Genomic DNA, 19,090 nt, shown 5'->3' on the forward strand with positions numbered 1-19,090 from the left:
GATATAGAAAGAAATATTGCTGTGTCTTGAAGTACCTAATAAAGTATTTTGTAGATGACCAAGCTTGTGCCTAAGAGAAATCGTGTAGTTATGGGAGATGGCTTTACCATGTGTTGTGCTGATAATTGGATGCAGTGTCTTAGGTAAAAGACAGCCTGCTGTGGCTTATTTTATACTTTTCCTGGTTCAAAGTCTTAATCCGTGTAAATGTGTGGAAAAATTGTATATATAGCTATAAAGCAAGCTTGGACTACTGTAAATAAAAGCCTACATTATTATATTTTGCTTGAGCAGTACAAAAGGAATTTGACTGATGAAAACTTTTTTGATTTCTTTGTGGTAGATGGAGCCATCTCCAGGGCAGAGCAGTTCTTGTCTCATGTGGCCTGGAAACGCTGAAATGGGAGGGGAAGAGGGGTTTTTTTTGTACTTGGTGTGAGTTGGTCTGTGATGACAGCTACACAACCTATTAGAATTTTCCAGTTTGCTTTTAGCTGATGTCTCTGATCTCTACCTTAAAGGTAGAAATCATGCTACAGGTTGAGAATTTAGGATAAATTGAATTTTTTTTGGCATTAGCAGATGCAGAAGCATTTATTTGTGCTCATAAATAACAACCATGCTTGGGAAAAGATAACCTCAACTTGAGGTTATTTTAAGAGTGAGGTTAAAAAATGAGTTGCTTAGAAAAAGATATGCCAACTAAGCAGTGTCAACAGTAATGATTTCAGTGACTGCCTAGGAAATGGCTGAAAGAGTCCACCAATTATTTCAGAAGATACACAAGTTTGTGCGATAAATTTATGAATTTGAAGCTGTTACTCATACAGACTCAGCCATTTTAGACAGGAAATTACCCAATGGCTCTTTAAAAAAAGGTGTGAAACCATTACTACTTTCAATTTTGCAGAGTTGGAACTAATCTGGTGGTCAGCCAAGAAGCTAGACAAAATTACTGCAGTCGTTTTGCTTAGTTGTTAGAGTTTTAAATAAATAAATCTCCCAGTACTGTAAGAAATAGATGCATAAAATGCTACATGAGTATATAAAACTAGTTAAACTGAAACAAGAAAGTTTTGCGGAAGTGTGAACCTCAGCATGCAGGGCTTGGAAAACCTGTCAGCAAATTATTTTCTATCCTAATACACATTTTGTATCTCAGAATTGAAAACAAAATTAATGGATGACCTAGTTCTATTTCCAGATACTAATCTGCAAATATGACAAGTAATATAAGGAAAGTATCTCTCAGTGATGATGTTACTTACTCTGCAGTGGCTGGAATGCCTTGGGAATGTTGTTTGTCATTGTTCTCTTTGGAAATCTTATTCAGTTGTATTGAATTCCTAATTATGAGGCACATGTGACTCATCCTTCCCTGCTTTGACAGAAACTTTTCTTCAAAGAAGAGCATATACATCCAAAGATTGTGTGTTTTATGTGATCAGATTTTATGGAAAACAACATTTCCGTAAATTCCTCTCTGGAACATAGTGGTCTGATATTAGGTTATGCCAGCTGCAGACCTAGAGCTTATGTATGTTTTTAAAATATCTCTTTATTCGTGCCTTACTTACACCCTCATTTATAACTTGTATGTCTTCTAACGAAGGCTGTCTAATGCAGTATGTGTGTCTGAACTAACAATTAATCTGCATTAGTCTGATACTCATGCGAATATACCACTTAAAAGCAAAATGTAATTTCCTTGCTATAGAACACTTGATTACTTACACCTTCTTGATTCTGGCTTTGGACAACTAATCAGTGCTAGGAGCTTAGTTTCTTATAGGGAGAAGAAGTCTAAGAAAGCCTCAGCGTCCCCATACACTGGACACCTCAGTTCAGTGCAACAAATACTGAGGCATAAAACCTCCAAACTACCCACTTGCCATCAGCAGTGGCACGACAGACCAGGCATCATGGGCATCCCGCAGCCATGCCTGGAGGAAAGAGAAGTCCTCACGAAACTTTGTATCTTCAAGGATCAAGGTAAAGCTCAGGCAGTTGACTTTTAAAACAAAAAATCACTCTGCTGCTAATGCAAATATTTGCGCATTCCAAGGTCAAAGCAACAAATTTTGAGAGAGATGTTGTTAAAGGGTTGTCTTTGCCTCAGCTTGTTGGTTTCATTGTGAACCACTTCATTGCTTAAATGAGAACATATTTCCATTTTTTTCTATGATAATAGTATTGGTTTTTGCCTTTGTATTCTTTAGTCTCAATGGAAACTGTCACAGAGTACAAGGGAAATGTACGCACTCCTGCAGCATCATTATTGTTAAGCGAGTTCGTATCAGGCTTCAGTAAAACCCTCAACAGTTCTTATAGGGCCATCACCAAAAAACTGATTTTTTTTTTTTTAATCACTTATTCAAGTTTTGACCTCTTACAGTTTTTTGCCATAATGACCTCGTAGTAGATTGCAGTTTGAATATACCGTAATAGTAGTTCTACAGGCTTTTAAACTGTTTTTTTGAAATAGTTTAAAACCAAATAATTTATAAGCAATTAGAATGACCCTGCAAACACCTACATGCATGAAGTGTGCTGCACATAATTTGTTTATTTTGTTCGTGGAACTGTGAAAATTCTACCACTTCAATTTGGGCAGTAGAATAAATAGGAAGGGACAGTTCCCTACCTCCGCTTTCTTGTTTCTGCATATTTCAAAGGCATCTAATTATACTGTTGTTTTTGCTGGCAGGAAGGATTGATCCTGAGGGGAATTTCATTTTGTGCACATCCCAGAGCAATGGTTTTGGGAAAGAGTGAGTCTGATTGAGCTCAGCCCCCAGTGTACAGAGAAATAAATTCTGAAATAAAATGCCACAACTCATGGTTTCTTCCCACTGAGGGTGACCACACAGCCTGTTGGATATTGGCCCTGCTAAAATCCTGTTTGCTTAATTAAGGATAAGTGCTGAATCACAAGATGAGAGCTCTTACTGAAGGCCGTATCTGCATGTGCTGGCTTCAGCATGTAGTTGTTATTCTTCTCCGCCATCTGCCACCACAAAAGCTCTCAGATCCAAACAGGGTTACAAGAAAGCAGTGAGAAAATATCCAGCCGATCCCAAGGCACATTGTGTTGTTATGTAGCTGTTATTTCTATTTACTGCAAGATCTGTTTCTCAGCATAAAACAATGAGTTACATAGTAAAAGTAATTTCTGTGGGCATTAAGGCAAGTGATGTGAAAAGTGCAGTTCAAGATTTTAGTACACAGAATTGTTGAAGAGGGGTGTTAATTCTCTGGCAAACTAAGCAATACATGCTGAAGCATTCAAGATTTGTTTTTCCCTTCCAAAAAACTAATTTAGCCTAATTTAACTGCGTGCTCCAATGTCCTTTGTTAAGCAAATGAAATATGCTTTCATTTTCTTTTGTAAAGAAGGCGGAAAGGTTCCAGAGCCTCTGGGTGGAAGAATAGGTGACAGTGGGATCACAGACTCCATCTTCAGTTGAACAGGTGCACTCAGGAGGTTGGAAATAAATACACACGTTTGCATTTGCTGGTTGCCATTTCTCAGGAGTAAATACGGCGTGTGCAGGAGCCGCAGGAGTCAGCCGCTGCTCACCCTGCGGAGCGGAGGGGACCTGCTCCCCTGGCCCTTTCATGACAGCAGATCCTCACACAGGCTTGCTCTGCTCTCTGAGGAAGAGCTGCTAAACCCAACTCCCCGTTGCAAGCTAAAGTACTATTGGTTTACTATTCGACCAACCAGTTCTTTTCTCTCCTGGTCAAAAGAGTTGAGGTTCACTCAATAGGAATATTCTCAGGTGCTGGATCCTGCTTGTGGCTATGCTGGAAAATACAACACTATCTAGTTTCTCCCTCTCTATTTTAAAAGACCGGAAAAAAAAAAAGTCAACTTGGCAAATGCACAGTAAGGATTAATTAGTAAGTGTTTGTTCAGAGCTTTGGATGTCTTAAGCCTTATTTGGAAGGAATGCTGAATATTAGTATTAATACATTGACTTGATTGTGACCAGCATCTTAATAGAGAGGTTTTTTTCACCCTTCCAGAATCAGGCGCAATTTAGGAGTTTATTCTCAATGGTTGTGTATATCTTTATACACACCTATTATGTATTTATGTATTATGTTATAGATTTTCAATTATTTATATTTTTCAGAAATATTTGTCTTATATGAAGAAAAATATACTCATTTTTCTATTTTAATTTAGATATGTTTTAGCAGCTCAAAGTATTTAATTGATATATGAATATTCTGAATTACTGTTTGGAAGTCCACAGGCCAAACAAGGAACTACTTTTACCTGTAGAAATGAAGAGTGTTCATGTAGGGTTACCAGTTGTACGCTTCAATGTCTTTTCTCAGTATATTACATTTTCTTATATTAGTAAAATATCAGTGTCAAAAATTATTTTAGTGTTTTTTGAGGAAAAACCCCATAAATTCTTAGGGGGGTTGTTTAATTCAGACACAGAATTTTACGTAAGATTAATGCTAAAATTTTGAATTCAGCAAGAGCACAGGTTTTTTCTGTGTTTTTATAGCTTTTTTGAGGAGAAAAGAGACTGAGGATGTGTAATTCTAAATATGATTCTTCATTATTTTATCCTATATTGGAACACATGTTCCTTGATCGCTTATAGTAGCTAATGCAATTTAACAGAATTTGGATGTTAAATTATCAGATTCTGCTACAAATTTTATGCCACCTATTGCCACATGTAAAATAACATGAACTCATGTCATTGTATATTCTCTACAGGATTTATCTACAATGATCTATTGATAGCACTGTGCTCATCCACCAAGATAAATATTTGTTTATGTCTGTATTGCTTTAGAAGATTTCATTTTATTGGAGGGATTGGTAGTCTGTCAGTAGACAAAAGGGATATACTAAAATCTTCTTCTTTTGTACAAGTGAAGTGTATTCCATTTTAGAATTTAATGAATTCAACTTCAATGCTGAAACAAAACATAGGTGAAGCATTATGCTTTGGGAGAACAAGAATGTGAAACTGAGTAAAGAAAATTTCTATTGCCCTGATAAAGCAATCAATTTATGGACATTTGTGTAGGATTTAAAATGACTGTGTTTTCTGCATTTACTAACATTGTGGAGTTCAAAATTTTGGTCTTTAAATCATCTTTATAGTGAGTACTGCATCAGGTGAAAAGACCTTAAATCAATGCAGTTTCACACTTCTCTTGTGAAATGTCTGTAAAACACATCTATGTGCACATACAAGTCCGTGTAAGGTAAAAATCAAAGCTAGCAGCAAGCAACTCAATATTTTTCTCAGTTCGAATATGTTTGTAAGGTTTAGTTTGTTATTCAGTATTGCAGAACAGTTAGAATCACTGGCACAGTATGTAAGAATTTATGCTTTTGTTTTTATTTAGTTTGACAAAGGATATGCTTACAGCATTCGCCACAGCTATGGGAAAGAAGGAAGGAGAACTGATTATACCCCATACAGCTGCATGAAGATTATCATGTCCAATCCACCAAGTCAAGGAGATTATCATGGTGAGTTTCTTAAAAAAAAAAAAAAAAGTCGGAAACTGTCGACAAGAGAAGTTACTCCCTCCTGTAGTCTCTTGAATTATGTATTTAATTTTAAGGCCACAGTGGTCTTGCACTGTACTCTTTAGATCACACTTGATAGCTTCTGGTTTTATATACATTATGTCGTGCAGTGCAAGGAGACTTTAAATGTACAGATACTTTAAAAAGTGACCAATCAAAGGTGTTTTGAGATATGAATTCAATCATACAGAACATCTGAAGTTTGCTAGGGTATTTTAAAACCTCCTGCCTCTGTGTGACTAAACATGGAAAATCTCCATTGGCTTCGCTGTTGTTGTTTTAGTACTGAGTCGTTCATCCAGTTGTGTCTCAAAGCCAATTCTAGGACAAAAAGCCCCACTTTTATTTAAGGGGGTGGAACTTTCTAAGGTATTTCTGAAGTAATATTTTTTAAAAGGACTATGGTTTAAAGACCAGTTGGCTCTCGTTACTTGTCTTTTCCTGCTTTTTTCCAGTTATTAACTGTACTAGCGCTATTGGTGTTAGTAAGGAACTAAAACTCTTTTCCTGTCAGTGAATGAGAATTGTCACCTGTTTACATTGTCATATTTTATGTAACTCTTGAGCCTGTGGTGCCCTGATAACCATGCAGTGGAGTAATTATTAAAAAAGAAAAAAAGTAAGAAAAAAGTAAGCAATTGTACACATGGGCAATTAACTTTCTTATTAATAAGCTGTTAGACAATTAGGAACAGCTTAGCTGGTCTCTTGAGTGTCTTACTGTGCTAACAGCCTTGTTTGTGAGCTTCCTTGTTTTTTTACTGTCAGGGTGCCCATTCCGCCACAGCGATCCTGAGCTACTGAAGCAGAAGCTGCAGTCATACAAGATCCCTCCCAGTGGAATAACTCAGGTAAGGCCTATGTTGTTTGGGTGCTTTCATTAATAAGGCACTACTTTTCAATTTTACTTTCTATTTGTGTAGGAACGCTATATGCAGTTTGTCAGTATGTATTGTGAATTATCTCTTTTTATAAAAGGTTTAAAGCAGAATCCTGGCTTTCTGGCTCCAGTGCTCCCACTGATGTGTTGATTATCGTAATCTACTTTTTATTGCTTAATATTATGAGTTGGTTTATTACTATGGTGGATACAATGTAGAATTTTGTTTTACTTTGTTTTACTGCACTGTGATAAAAAAAGGTTTAAATGAATCTGACAATATTTTAGATAATTTATTTTTATTTTTGCAGTGACTTGTGGAAGACTCTACTGTGTAGTCAGTACACATAAGTAATTGCTTCCTGTAAAAAAGACTTCTAACAAACATACATTCTTAATCATCCGTGTTGTTAACATCCCCCAAACAACAAAAGGACATGAAATGCCTAGTGAAATTATCTTATATAGCAAGGGCAATGCAGAAATTGGAACTTTTTGACATGTATACTGGACTGCAACCCAGACTTTTTTTCTAGGAATGTTTTTTCTTTTTTCTTCTTTTCTCCTGGTTCGTATAAATAAACATTTGGCAGTCTTCCATATATCCGACATGCAGCAGAGATACTTTCCTTTGGCTTTTTTCCTTTTTATATGCATCAAAAATTGATGCTGCTCTGAGATTTTTATCCTGCTAATCATTGGAAAGATTGGTGAGGATTTACTGGTTCAGCTGCTTTGCTATGTGTGGGTTGGTTTTAGTAAAGGTTATTTCTTCAGTCAATTTGCACAGTGGGGCAGTATCTTCATATTTAACGTAGATCCTTACTTGATGTGAATTGAGTTTTAGGTTTTGTGTGTTTTTTCGTTCTTTTTTTTTCCCTTGTAAAATAATATTAGGATTCACTAGAAGTCTTAAAAAGTGACTAGGAAAAACCTCCTCCATCAGTGTCTGCTTTGCCTGGAAATGGACATTGTGCTGTCCATTAATTCTGTGGTATCAATGCAAGTGCAGTTGGGGTACAGAGCTCTGCAGTGGCCACTCCTAGTGTTAAACCAAAACAAAACACACTCTATCTGAAAAATAATAATAATAATGAAAAACAAGAAGTTGGCTGTGGCTGGGTTTTCAGAAACTGATCTTTTACAGCAGACAGTCTTTGATATATTCAGTAGGAGGAGGACAAAAAGGATTGGTTCACATCTGTCCCCAAGATTTCAAACAGATTTTATTGCTACCACTCCTCATTGCTACATTTGCATGGTCCAATAACATTTGCATGACTGATAAGAGTTCAGGATCCTTCAGTCCAGGCCATGTCTTTTTAGAGTCGTCTCTGATGCTGGTGACAGTTGCTGAGTATCAGAAATGTTGTTTTTCCTTTAGCTCAGTGAATGGTTATTAGAGATGGATGGTTTGTCAATCTTTTGAAGCCTCTGATACAGTTGCTTTTCTAGTATCTGGACCTCAGGATTGACATTCACTCAAACTGTACCTTTTGAGTCTGTTAGACCTCCTGTTAACTCCAGATCAAATGAGAGCTTCCTTACAACCTGACAGATTCCTGTTCTTAATGAATGATTCAGAGCTCAACCTTTCAGCTATGTATTTCTGTGGCTCAGGGCCTCTTACACTTGCTTCTTGCTTTCTTCCAAAATTCTTTTGCCATCTTCAAATGTGACTTTTAGTGTCTTCTCTTGCTCTAGATGTTCTAGATAAGGAGGTTGTACACAAAGTGAAAAATTCCCTTCTGTGTCATCAAAACCAGTTCAATGTATGTACCTAAATGCTTTTTCAGTTCTCTCTGCCTGGTTTATGGTAGAGAGAAATGTGTTGTTCTGGACTGAGGGGACACTCAAGTGGCCTCATGCACAGGGCAGTGAACTTAAAAGGAGCGGGCATTTTACATCAGTTTTCCAGGGTTATGAGCTGCCTGCAAAGAGTGGAAGTCTCACATCCACTTAATGAAAGTCAGCGTACAAAGTAGCTGCATCATCAACAAATGTGTGTCAGGGTGTTACAAGCGAGACAGTAAATGACAGCCTGTAGTAGATCTGGATACTGGTTTGATTTAGGGTTCTTTTATTTGTTTGTTTTAAGAATCAAAGGGATTAGAACTGTACCCCAGCTTGATTGTCTCACACAGTCCCTGTCTTGTTCCCACCCTGGTGGTATTTACTGAGGTCTCAACTTTCCTTTCCAGCAAGGGAATCACTGCTGGTCTGGGAGGACAGAGCAACAAGTCATGTCAATGCCCGCTTTGCAGCTGCTTGTGGTTAACAGTCTTGGGCATTACAGGCTGTGATCCCAGGGCTTTCCCCAGCATTCATCTCCCCACATTTCTGGTCTCCAGCATCATCCACAACTTCCCAGGATTTTCACCCTCATCTTTCTGGGCTTTGAGGCCCCATTTTTCTTCATCTAAATAGTAAATCTTCAAAACTTGTGGTCAAGTTCCTAACTGGGAGTTCTGGGTCATGTTCCTTTATTAATGGGGAGATCAGACACTTTTGTTTATTCCAAATGTTACCAAAATTTACAGCCAGTCCATACCAGTTGCAGCTAGCTAGCAGGTTCATGCTTGACTGTTTGAAAATTGTTTTTGATGTTTTACAAGCCTCTATATGAAATCTGTGCAAAAGTAACCTGAACTAATGGTTGTTTGCTCAATTGTTTCCCAGCTTACTTCTTGATGGGTGTCACTGAGGGAGTTAGGAGACCCCCTGCAGTGGTAACAGGTGTCAGATCACATGAACAGTAGACTTCTGCATTCTACCTTAGTAGTGATGCATGCTTGTCTGTGGCTAAGGAGCTGCATCAAGGAATTCCAATGAAAGCTCAAGACTTGCACTCCCTGTTGAGTGCAAATTACAGTATTCTGGAAATCCCATTGAAAGGTCACACCCAGGACCTTCTGTTCCTCAATCAATTCATCGTTTCAGACCTCCCTGCTTATGGCATGTGTTATATCACTACCAAGTTCTGTATCAGCAAAATAAAATACTACAAGATCTGTGAAAGTATGCACTGAGCAGTGAAACCAAACATTTATGTGAGTACATAGACTTACCTATTTAATGGATTGCAAGCAGTGTGGAATGGTATCTTAGAAGTCACCTTTGATAACTGGGGCACTCAAAAATTGAACCGTCCATCTTGGAATCTAAGAAGAAATGCTAATGTTTCTGTTCCCAGGATGGACAGGTTGTGGGAAAGCTATTCTGTGCTTTTCCTCTGACACTTCCCTTCAGCAAGAATGTTCCTGCTGCACAAAACAAATCCAAGACAGTTTGATATCAGGATACTTCACTGTGGGATCCCAGGATTCAATCACTATGCCGAGACCTTCTAATTCTAGAATCTGGTCAAGCTTGCTATCCAGGTCCTAATTCTGCTTGAACTACCTCATGACCGACTTTAAAAAAATAGGGTGTTCCTGCTCATTTCTTAAGAGGATGTCTGACTAACATCAGGAAACATTCTGCTGAGCATAACTTGTGGCCTGGGGTGTTGCTTTTTTACTTGGTGTATATCAAGGTTACTACCCTCCTAATAGGTGATTTTTACTATAATGTATAGTAATTTGCTGGACTTCAAGAGATGACTTTCTGAACTGACTCAGCCAATAACTGGCTACATAGAAATCCTTCACCTTCAGACATAAATGCTCTTATTTTTATCATTTTTTTCCGAAGATTTCCCTATGGCATTTCCTCTGTGAGAACCCAGTCTCCCAGCAGCATCTCAACTTAGCTGTTCTTTATTTTTTTTTAACTAATGGGCACTTGCTTCCTTTTTTGCCTTTCTAGGAATATGACCTTTAGGTGACAGTAGTTGCAACAGAATAGTAGACTTTTTAAAAATTCGGTTCAACAATTCTATCAATTTTGAGATAATATTAATCCTTAAAATATATTGTAGGTTTTTGCTTATAGTGTTGTTTAAATTTTGGAAGATTAATCTTTGGTTTTTTTTAGTAATATATTTTTCACCTAAACTAAATGTTTTCAGGGCTACAGGTTATTTATATGCTATAAGCATAAGGCATGCTTCTTTTTGAGAATGTACCAATATCTATACCTGGAAGACCTCTTGGGTGGATGGTGTCTGCCCTTTAATTTTTCCTACATTTGTCTGTCAGTGTGTGAATCTATTACATAGCCGTTGTCATGAAAACAAATGAGATTTTTAAAAGACTTCTTCATGCTGGGTCTCAGGAGCATATCTGTGCTCAAGGTCATGAGATCTTCAGAGCTCACACCTACAGTTCTCCTAATGTGCTCACCAAGTGTTTTCTTCTTGTTGGAACTTCTGTACAGTTGTGTAGTTTTTGTGGAGCAAGGTACTCCAGGGCACTCTTCTGGGCAAATGGTATTTGTGAGAGGAGTACCTCACTCTTCTTTCTTTTCTTTCTTCAGGTGAGCAGTAATACATGTTTCTCTCCTAAGCTAAGAAGTTCGCTTTAAGTCATTGAAAGGTCAACAATTTCTGTTCCCGACTGAGATGAAATTCTCATTCTGAAACAGAGGTTGACTGGATCGGAACTGTTACTATTAGAGTTTTTGCTTTCCATTTCTTCACAACATTTTAAATAGTCATCAGGGTCTTGCTGACAAAGTAATCTTGAGGACATTTTTTTTTTTCCTGATAAGAGTCCCAGAGGTTATCATAGGACAAGGCTATTTTGAGGTTTTATATGTTTCTTTTCAATGATGTTTGTGCTGTCTACCAGCAGAAAACCCATGGCTTATTCCTGAATATATTGCGTTCATCAAGGGAATGCAGACCCCTGAGAGGTGGTGGTTTATCTTCCATGAAGTTAGTTCACAGTCTTTTAGACCATCAGAAGGTTTGGATTTCTAGTACATCAGCAACTACCTAAGTCATTCTTTTTCCTAGTTATCCCATAATTTTCACAGGTTATCTCAAGAGGTCCTTGCGTTGTGAAATCCAGGCCACTGTCTTGGTTGATTTCAAGTTGATTGGCAATTGCTTCAGGTGGATTTGGTTGTTTCAGGAAAAAATTACAAGCAGCAACCCATTGGTTTGGATGTGTTTCCCTTGCTGTGTTTTGTGTCTATGCTGCCTGTTTCTATGGGTTCTTTCCATACTCGTGTTCCACCTCTATTTCAGTTCCGTTTCCAGGGCTTTCCCTGTCTGTCCATTCAGAACCTGAGGCCTTTGTCTGTTCCTGGAATTTATTCTTAGGACTTTGATCAAATGCTTCAGTTGTTCTTGAGACTCTGTTTTCCATTGTAGATGGCAGTTGTTTCTCTGTGGTAAACTGCATTTTTCTCTGGTCAAGGGTTTGGTTTTGTGTTTTCAACAGCAAGAGTGTGTACTTCTTTCTAGCACTGTCAGAATACAGTTATTAATGTTATTTTCAATCTTTTTCCAGTGTTTTTAGCTTATTTTTGGGTATTTCTTGGATTCGAAGAATGTGGAGCTTTTCTTCAGCTTCTTAAGTACTGAACTTCTGTGTCAAAAATTTTAGTTTATCAGACTTGTCCATCTTTATGTGAATGATGCATAGTTTTCCAAGCATTTATTTTGGATTTAGCTGTGTAGTCATGAATTGGTCCTCCACTGGGGTTTAATCTGTTGTTTTAGGGTACTTGTATGTCTTCCTTTCAAGCCCATGAAAATGCTCCTTGCTGTTTATGGAGCTTGTTCCTCATGACTCTTACATGAGCCACAATGTGGGCTGGGGTCAAGCGGTTTTACCCAAATCGGTTGGTTTTCCAGTGCTGTTCTTAGTCTTCTCTTTCTAGGGCTGTCCTTCATACTCTTGAGATAAAGGGGTGTGCCTTTTCCTTTTAGGTTCATAAGACCAGGAAGCCGCGGAGTTTTTTCATGCAGATGAAGCATTTGGCTGGTCTGCAGTGGAAGCAAGCCGCAGCCTCACGGTGCTTTTCCAAAGGATTCTCTGTGCATGGGCTAGATGGGGAAAAAAAGGAAAGTTGGACCTTGGGACGATGGTGCAGAGCAAGTACTGCCAGACCTCATGGCTTCAGTAATCAGTCTGAGCACTGGATGGCTTTCATTGCAGTCAGTAATGAAAACAGTGATCAAAACATTTGCAGATGTGAATCTGCTTGCTGCGAGGTATCTAGATCCAGCCTGTTAGCCCCGTCCAGATTTTCTGAGGCTGTGTCTCATTTGGGAGTTTGTCTATTGAAGTCATTTTCCTGAGGTAATGCAGCAGATGACTTCCAGGTCTTTCCTAGTTATTATATAGCCTCAAGCAGAAAGAATTAATCCTGATGTTTATTCCAAGAACTAAATTATTTAACTTGTATTTATTTCACATTTCCCTTAGGTTAGGCTATTTCTTTATTCATGATAGTAGCTTTTTTAGTTTGTTTTAAAAATGCTTCTTGGAAAAGTAGTACAGCTAGCTGAGCATCTGATGTGCAAATGTGTGATTGTATGGCATTTGAATTTATAGTCTATTTTGGATCACATTTCATTTCTGTCTTTAGCATACTGCTAATCAGGTGAAATCTTTATGAAACTAGGTTTGACGAGAGCTAATCAATTTGAAGAATATAGAGATTAAAGCATATGTTAAGATGAATGCATCTGTTGTGGTGCTGTACTAAATGCACTGTAATGTGTTGCCTACATATCTCAAATAGAAAAATAGATATGATAGGCTTTGAATTAGAGTTATTTCAAAATATCTATTATTTGTTTCTGAAACCTTTCTTGGAGAAATTACCTTTTTTCCAATTCACTTCTATTGCAGTAATAAAAGAAAAAGGTAGTAAAAATTTCTGGTTCTACAGTCAAGAGAAATAGAGTGTCTAAGACTCATCCTTTTTGCTTTTGCTGCAATTACCAGTTTTTCTTTAGGGAAGAATGCTTATGTAAGTGAGCAGTAGATAACTTCAGAAGAAAGAATGTTCTTTCTAGTAGAATTGTTCTCTTCATTTGAAAAACTCCTTTTTTCCCCAAATTGGATTAAATTAAAGCTGTTGATTGAGCCTTTGAACTTTGGCCAATGTTCTCTAGCAACTTTAGTGTTGTGGGGGATTGCAGAGTCTTCACAGAGTTGGAAATAAGTAAGCCAATCTGTGCCTAGGTCTCTGATATGACTATATGTTTCCATGAATGAAAAAAGAAACAGAAAACCAAACAAAATACTCCCAAACCAGGAAAAAAAAAAAACAAAAAAACCATCACAGTGGGGAAAAAAAAAAAGACAACCCACACTCTCCCTTCTGATGATCTAATATTAGAAAAGTTTTAGATCATTGCTGGCTGTAAAAATATTTTCCCTTACAGCTAAAGAATTCAGCCCTAATGTCAGTCATCTTCATGGTAGTGCTTTTGTAAGCTCTGATTAGATAGTAGCAAGTACTGTTTAAGAAAGAGATCTTTTATTAAGTGATTAAATAAGAGATCTTTCATTAAGTTAGTATTTATTGTGAAAATATATAAAATGGAAATAAAAATACAAGAACAATTAATGCCGAGAATTTTTTAAAGTGTTAGACTTTGAATCCAGAAGTTGTACATAATTCAGACTAAGACCCCTTGTTCATTGTGCAAAATCTGTTATTATTGTACATCAAAACCTGTAAATGCTTTAAAATCATTGAATCTTTCAAAGTGGACAATGTAAATCTCAAAAGTGTGATTATTCAAGGAAACATCATAGTGAAGATAAATCTTTGTGGCACTCTGGTGTAGATTTGTGTGAAAAAGTTTCCACATGTGTTCTATAGATGGGGAACATTTATCGATAGGAGACAGCATTCAGCTTTTCCATTATTTTAAGAGTAATAGTTGTGTGTTAGGAGTATGTCTTCCCCATTTTATCTGAGATTATACTTTCTCTGGCTGACTCTGCAAACCCTGTATTTTGACACTACATTTCTATGGTTTCCCAGCTACAATGTGTGCCTTGTTTAATTGTCTTGACTCTGGTTTATTTTTAAAGCGTGAACAGGCTCATTGATTTCACTAGGACTACTTTTGCATGTAAGCTGAACAAATACAATCACAAAATTAACCAGCCAATACTAGGCATTCTTTTCTGATATTAAAATTCCCACCTTTTCTGTCAACCCCGATGACTTTTTTCATGTGTGTTTATTCGTGCTGGGGTGTTAATATTACTGACACCATCAGCAGGTAGAGTGCTGTACAGTATTAACAGGATGTGGCTTTAACATCTTAAGATGACATGACATCCTAACATGATGTAGCTTAAAACTAATTATTTTTAAAATGTGAGTGTATGTGAGTATTCCAGGCTAATTTTCCAAATCTTTATTGTTAAGTGGAAACAAGTACTAGAAATGACAAGTTATATCTGGCTATTGTCAGGTGAGATTATGATGCTAGAGATTGTATGTGATTAAGTAAGAGTGGACTGTTCAAAAATCTGAATTAAGTATTGGTAAGGAAAAAAAATGTGAATGTTGACTAGTGACTGATGAATGGGCTTGTGAGAGTAAAACAAACAAAAAGCATGGCAGAAGAAAACTTGAGAGAAAGAAGAAAGATGCAGAAACACGTTGAGAAGCACAGCTAACCTGCTTGGTAATAAAAACTATAAGAATACAGAAGAGTTTTAGGGTATGTGCATAGATTTTATTATACATAGAACACAGTTGAAAGTACATAAGGTAGATGGCTGAACTAGAAAATGTATTTCTAATCACCAAAAGGATATAATACAAATGTACGGTCAGGTGCTATTGAGACTGTTTACATTGAATCACAATATGGTTGAGGTTGGAATGTGCCTCTGGAGGTTTTCTTGTCAAACTCCCCTGCTCCAGAAGGATCGTTTAGAGCTGGGTGTCCAGGGCCAGGTCTAGATGGGGTTTGACTGTCACCAGGGATGAAGTCACCACAACCTCTCTGGGCAACCTGTGCCAGTGCTCAGTCAAATGTGCCTTTTAGAACAAATAATACAAAAAGTAGAGTTAAAATGCATATTTTTTTTCCCCCTGTTGTTAAAGAGATGAATGACATTCATTTCAGCGTGTCCAATTTAGAAATACTTAAATTCATTAGTGAAATCTCAGACTTTAGGTCCATGAGCAGTTAATTAGTCTAAATGGGCCCTGCTGGTGTGGAAGGCAGTTCTGCCCTGGGGAGTTCCCATTACTTTCCTTATGCTGGCCTTATGACTGCATGGTAAAATAAATTTTTTAAAAAATAATCCAACTATAAGCATACCTGCAGAAGGTAAGGAGGAAAGAGGTTCATTTTCAGATGGCAGGAATGGGTGGACAGAATTAGGGGCTGTGTCTTCATACTTCAGCAGCTTCAATTCATGGTGTATTAAACTACTTATAAATTTTTTATTTAGAAGGGAAAGAAAGAAAGAAAAAAGTACACAAAAAAGAGGGATAAACACAGAGGCTAGGATGAGAAAACAGATAAAATGCACTAACATGAAATAAAAATATTTCAGCTCATTGTTCTTGAAACAGTTATTGGAAACTTAAAACGTACATGAATCAAATACTTCTTCGTTTATGTTGTAACTTTTCTTTTCTTAATTGTACTTGAGATGCTTGCTTTCATATTTGATAACGGTCCAGGCTTTGACTCAGCATTACAAGAGAGGAATGTGGGTTATATGTCATCTAAAACCAGGCATGACTGTCTCTTAAAATAGGTGACTGTAAACTCATACAGGATTTGTCAGTTAAATGAAAATGTGTCACTGAAAAATAGACCAAAAATTTCTAATCATAAAATGTATATTTTTACAGCGTTGTTTTGAAACTATGTGAAATCAGGGAAATGAAATATGTTTTTTGTTCGCACCATTGACTTTCAGCAGATGACTGTATAAAACTTCGAAAAATAGCCCGCAACCAAGCAAACAAAACCAACTATTTTAGCATTAGACCTATTTCCTCTTAAAATGATTAACTCAGTTGAAACTAATGTCTGTCTTCATTTAATAAGCTGCCCGGGGTTCCTGCAGCAAATATGGGGCACATATTGACATATTCTTTTCATTCATTCACTTTTTAAAGTTTGTAATGATTACCTTACTGACATACATAAAATAAGAACTTCAGTCTAGAAAATCTACACATTAAAAATGGAGGGAAAATACGGGTATTTTTTAAGAGACGTTAATAAAATACCTTCTTTGGGATCATGACTGCCTCTTTCTTTTACACCTTTATGAAGTATGCTAGAAGACAATTAGCTTTTGTTGTTTGCCAGTTGTGAGGCAAATTGCAGGGGGGAAATTGATCTGTTAGTATGCCCTAAATATTACCACGTGCCATGCTGAACACTGTGCAGTCAAGTACGCCTCACTACAGGTGACAAGTCAAAGAGTATAAAGGGAACGAGAGCTCTGGCAAAGCTGTAACAATTATTTTCTAGCCTGTGGGCAAAAGTCCCTGTGGGAAAACAGCTTAAATCTGAGAAAATTTACATGTGTGTGTTATAAATGTGAAACCTCCAAAATCACTTTAAAACACAAAGGGAATATCCAAAAGCAGTCAGAAAGGCTTACTGATGAGGTGGTCAGAAACTGGTCCAAACCAGAAGAAAACTGGACTGTGTTCAGATCTGCTCCAGCAGTTCCACCCAATTGTATCTTCAGTCACCTTTGAAATAAAGTTAGAAATGTGTCATACTTCACTGAATCTATAGTAGAAAGATTTTCATTTTGAAAACATAAGTGAATTCTGCAAATTTCAAAATGAAGCAAACTAACTTTGAGTAAATGAAAATAACAATGGATAATTGCAGAGCCTAAACTATCCTGCGATGTGGTGTCTTAGCTTTTGAATGCTGAGGATCTACAAAGCAGGTGGCTGCACACACACAGCTGCCAAACATCATCTTCACCTCATTAGTAGTCAGTAAAACAGCATCAGAAAAGCAAGTTGCAGATGGAAGCAAAACAAAAGACACAGAAGAACCAACAAGAAGAGTCCCTGTGTATGTACCTTTCCTCGCAAATAAAGCAATTTAGTGTAAATGTCTTAATATATGTAGAGGCAAAAGGTTGCTGCTGTGAATTACAGTGGTTTTGAGTGGAGGTCTGTTTCTGGGTAATGCTAGTGAAAACCAGCTGCAAGCTTGCTTTCATTATGTGCACAAACCTAGTAGGAAAGATAATATTTATTATGAATTATAATTCTGTTTTGCTTAAATAGGGGATTGTTAGTTTCTCTCACACAGAGGACTCCTTTCTAGCTGGACTCTATTCTGTTGCAATTTTAACCTTTTTTTTTTTGTCTTAGCATCTTGTTCTGTATTAAAGCCAGTTAATCTAATAAACCTGTTCTTCTTCGGATATCTTTAATCTCTTTTATTCCTCAATCCCATCATATATGCAGAAGGTGAATCTGGTCCCCTGTGTCTTGGCCAGTTAGAAGTTACATGTGCTAGTTTGGCTGCCTCTCTGAATGGGTAGGAGCTGAATGATACCTGCTTTTCCCTGAACAAGCCACTAGTGTTGGTCTGGCTTTTCTACCCAACTACAACTTGTAATCAACAGGTAGGAACTGTATGGCCTTGTCATCTTTACCTGTCAAATTTGACTGAAATTAGCCAACCAGTCGAAGTTGGGAAGGTGATGTGGTGGAGAGCAGGAGTAAGATGATGACTACCAGTGCAATCATATACATTAATAAATTTAACTAACTGGATGGAAGTCTCTGGTCTGTTTTGGTCGACATTCTGTTCTGTGGAGCACTCTATCAGTGTCAGGGAAAAGAAGCGCTGTGAAGACGTAGTTGCCAGAATTCACTGGACAATATTGGTGGAGATTCCTCTAACAGCTGTTCTCCAAGATGTATATCTTCCTAGTAGTACAGCAGCAAAATCTGTGTGGTGATCTAACAGCTGCTCTGAGAAGGAGTCTAGAGGGAGCAGGACAGCAGTTCCTTGGTGAAACTGCAGTGCAGCTGGGCAATACCCATCGAGCTGCTGTGATTGCAAAGTTAAACTGCAGAATGACTAACCTTTTAACTGGTCAACTGTTTCGAAAGTTTCTTAAATTACAAGAGAACCTTGATGCTTTTAAACTTTTGGGGCTTACACTCAAAATTTGTCCATACTTAAATTTTTGTTTGCTCACTTAAGGTTCTGAGAATTTAAGTATATTTACACCTGAATTCAGAGAACTTTTTACTTATATTAGGTGTAATCTTGATTAAATGAAGAATAATTTTAAGAAAACCTAAAGTATTTATGAACTAGATTAAATTAGTTGACTTATTTCAGCTGGAAAATTCAGGTTTGAAAAGTCCGAATGCTAAGCAACATTAGAATGTTTATTTCAACTCACAAACATACATATATGTCTTCTTATCATTACTGCAAATTCAATGAAAAATACTTCTAAAAAAAGTACATGCATACAGCCTGGTTTGCATTTACCTAAAAACAGAGAGAGCTCATTTCCATGGTATAGATTTTGTAGTGAGGGACAGACAGAGTAAAACATAAGGCAATATATGATCGAAGTGTTTAGAATAAATTACTTTTCTTCAATCCTTATCTACTTAACATGATGCTAATATTTTCAGTCAGTTTCAAAGGAAGGAGGAGGTAAAAAAAAAATAGTCACACACACACACAGAGATAGTGCCAGATTTCAGACTTTATTGCTTAGTTGGCCTTGGCCTTGATCTTTTACAGA

At 37.2% G+C, this 19,090-nt stretch overlaps 1 protein-coding gene across 2 annotated transcripts in view; it reads left to right on the plus strand.

Annotated features, from left to right (window-relative positions):
* PRIM2 (DNA primase subunit 2) overlaps positions 1-19,090 on the plus strand; it is a 104,842-nt gene that overhangs the window by 79,671 nt on the left and 6,081 nt on the right. For both annotated transcript variants that reach the window (XM_065632146.1, XM_065632147.1), the window contains exons 11-12: positions 5,386-5,512; positions 6,341-6,423. In XM_065632146.1, coding sequence (XP_065488218.1) covers positions 5,386-5,512; positions 6,341-6,423 — 210 coding nt within the window. The remainder of the gene's footprint in view (positions 1-5,385; positions 5,513-6,340; positions 6,424-19,090) is intronic.

The sequence above is a fragment of the Caloenas nicobarica genome, chromosome 3 (genome assembly GCF_036013445.1).
Source record: "Caloenas nicobarica isolate bCalNic1 chromosome 3, bCalNic1.hap1, whole genome shotgun sequence".
Lineage (NCBI taxonomy): Eukaryota > Metazoa > Chordata > Aves > Columbiformes > Columbidae > Caloenas > Caloenas nicobarica.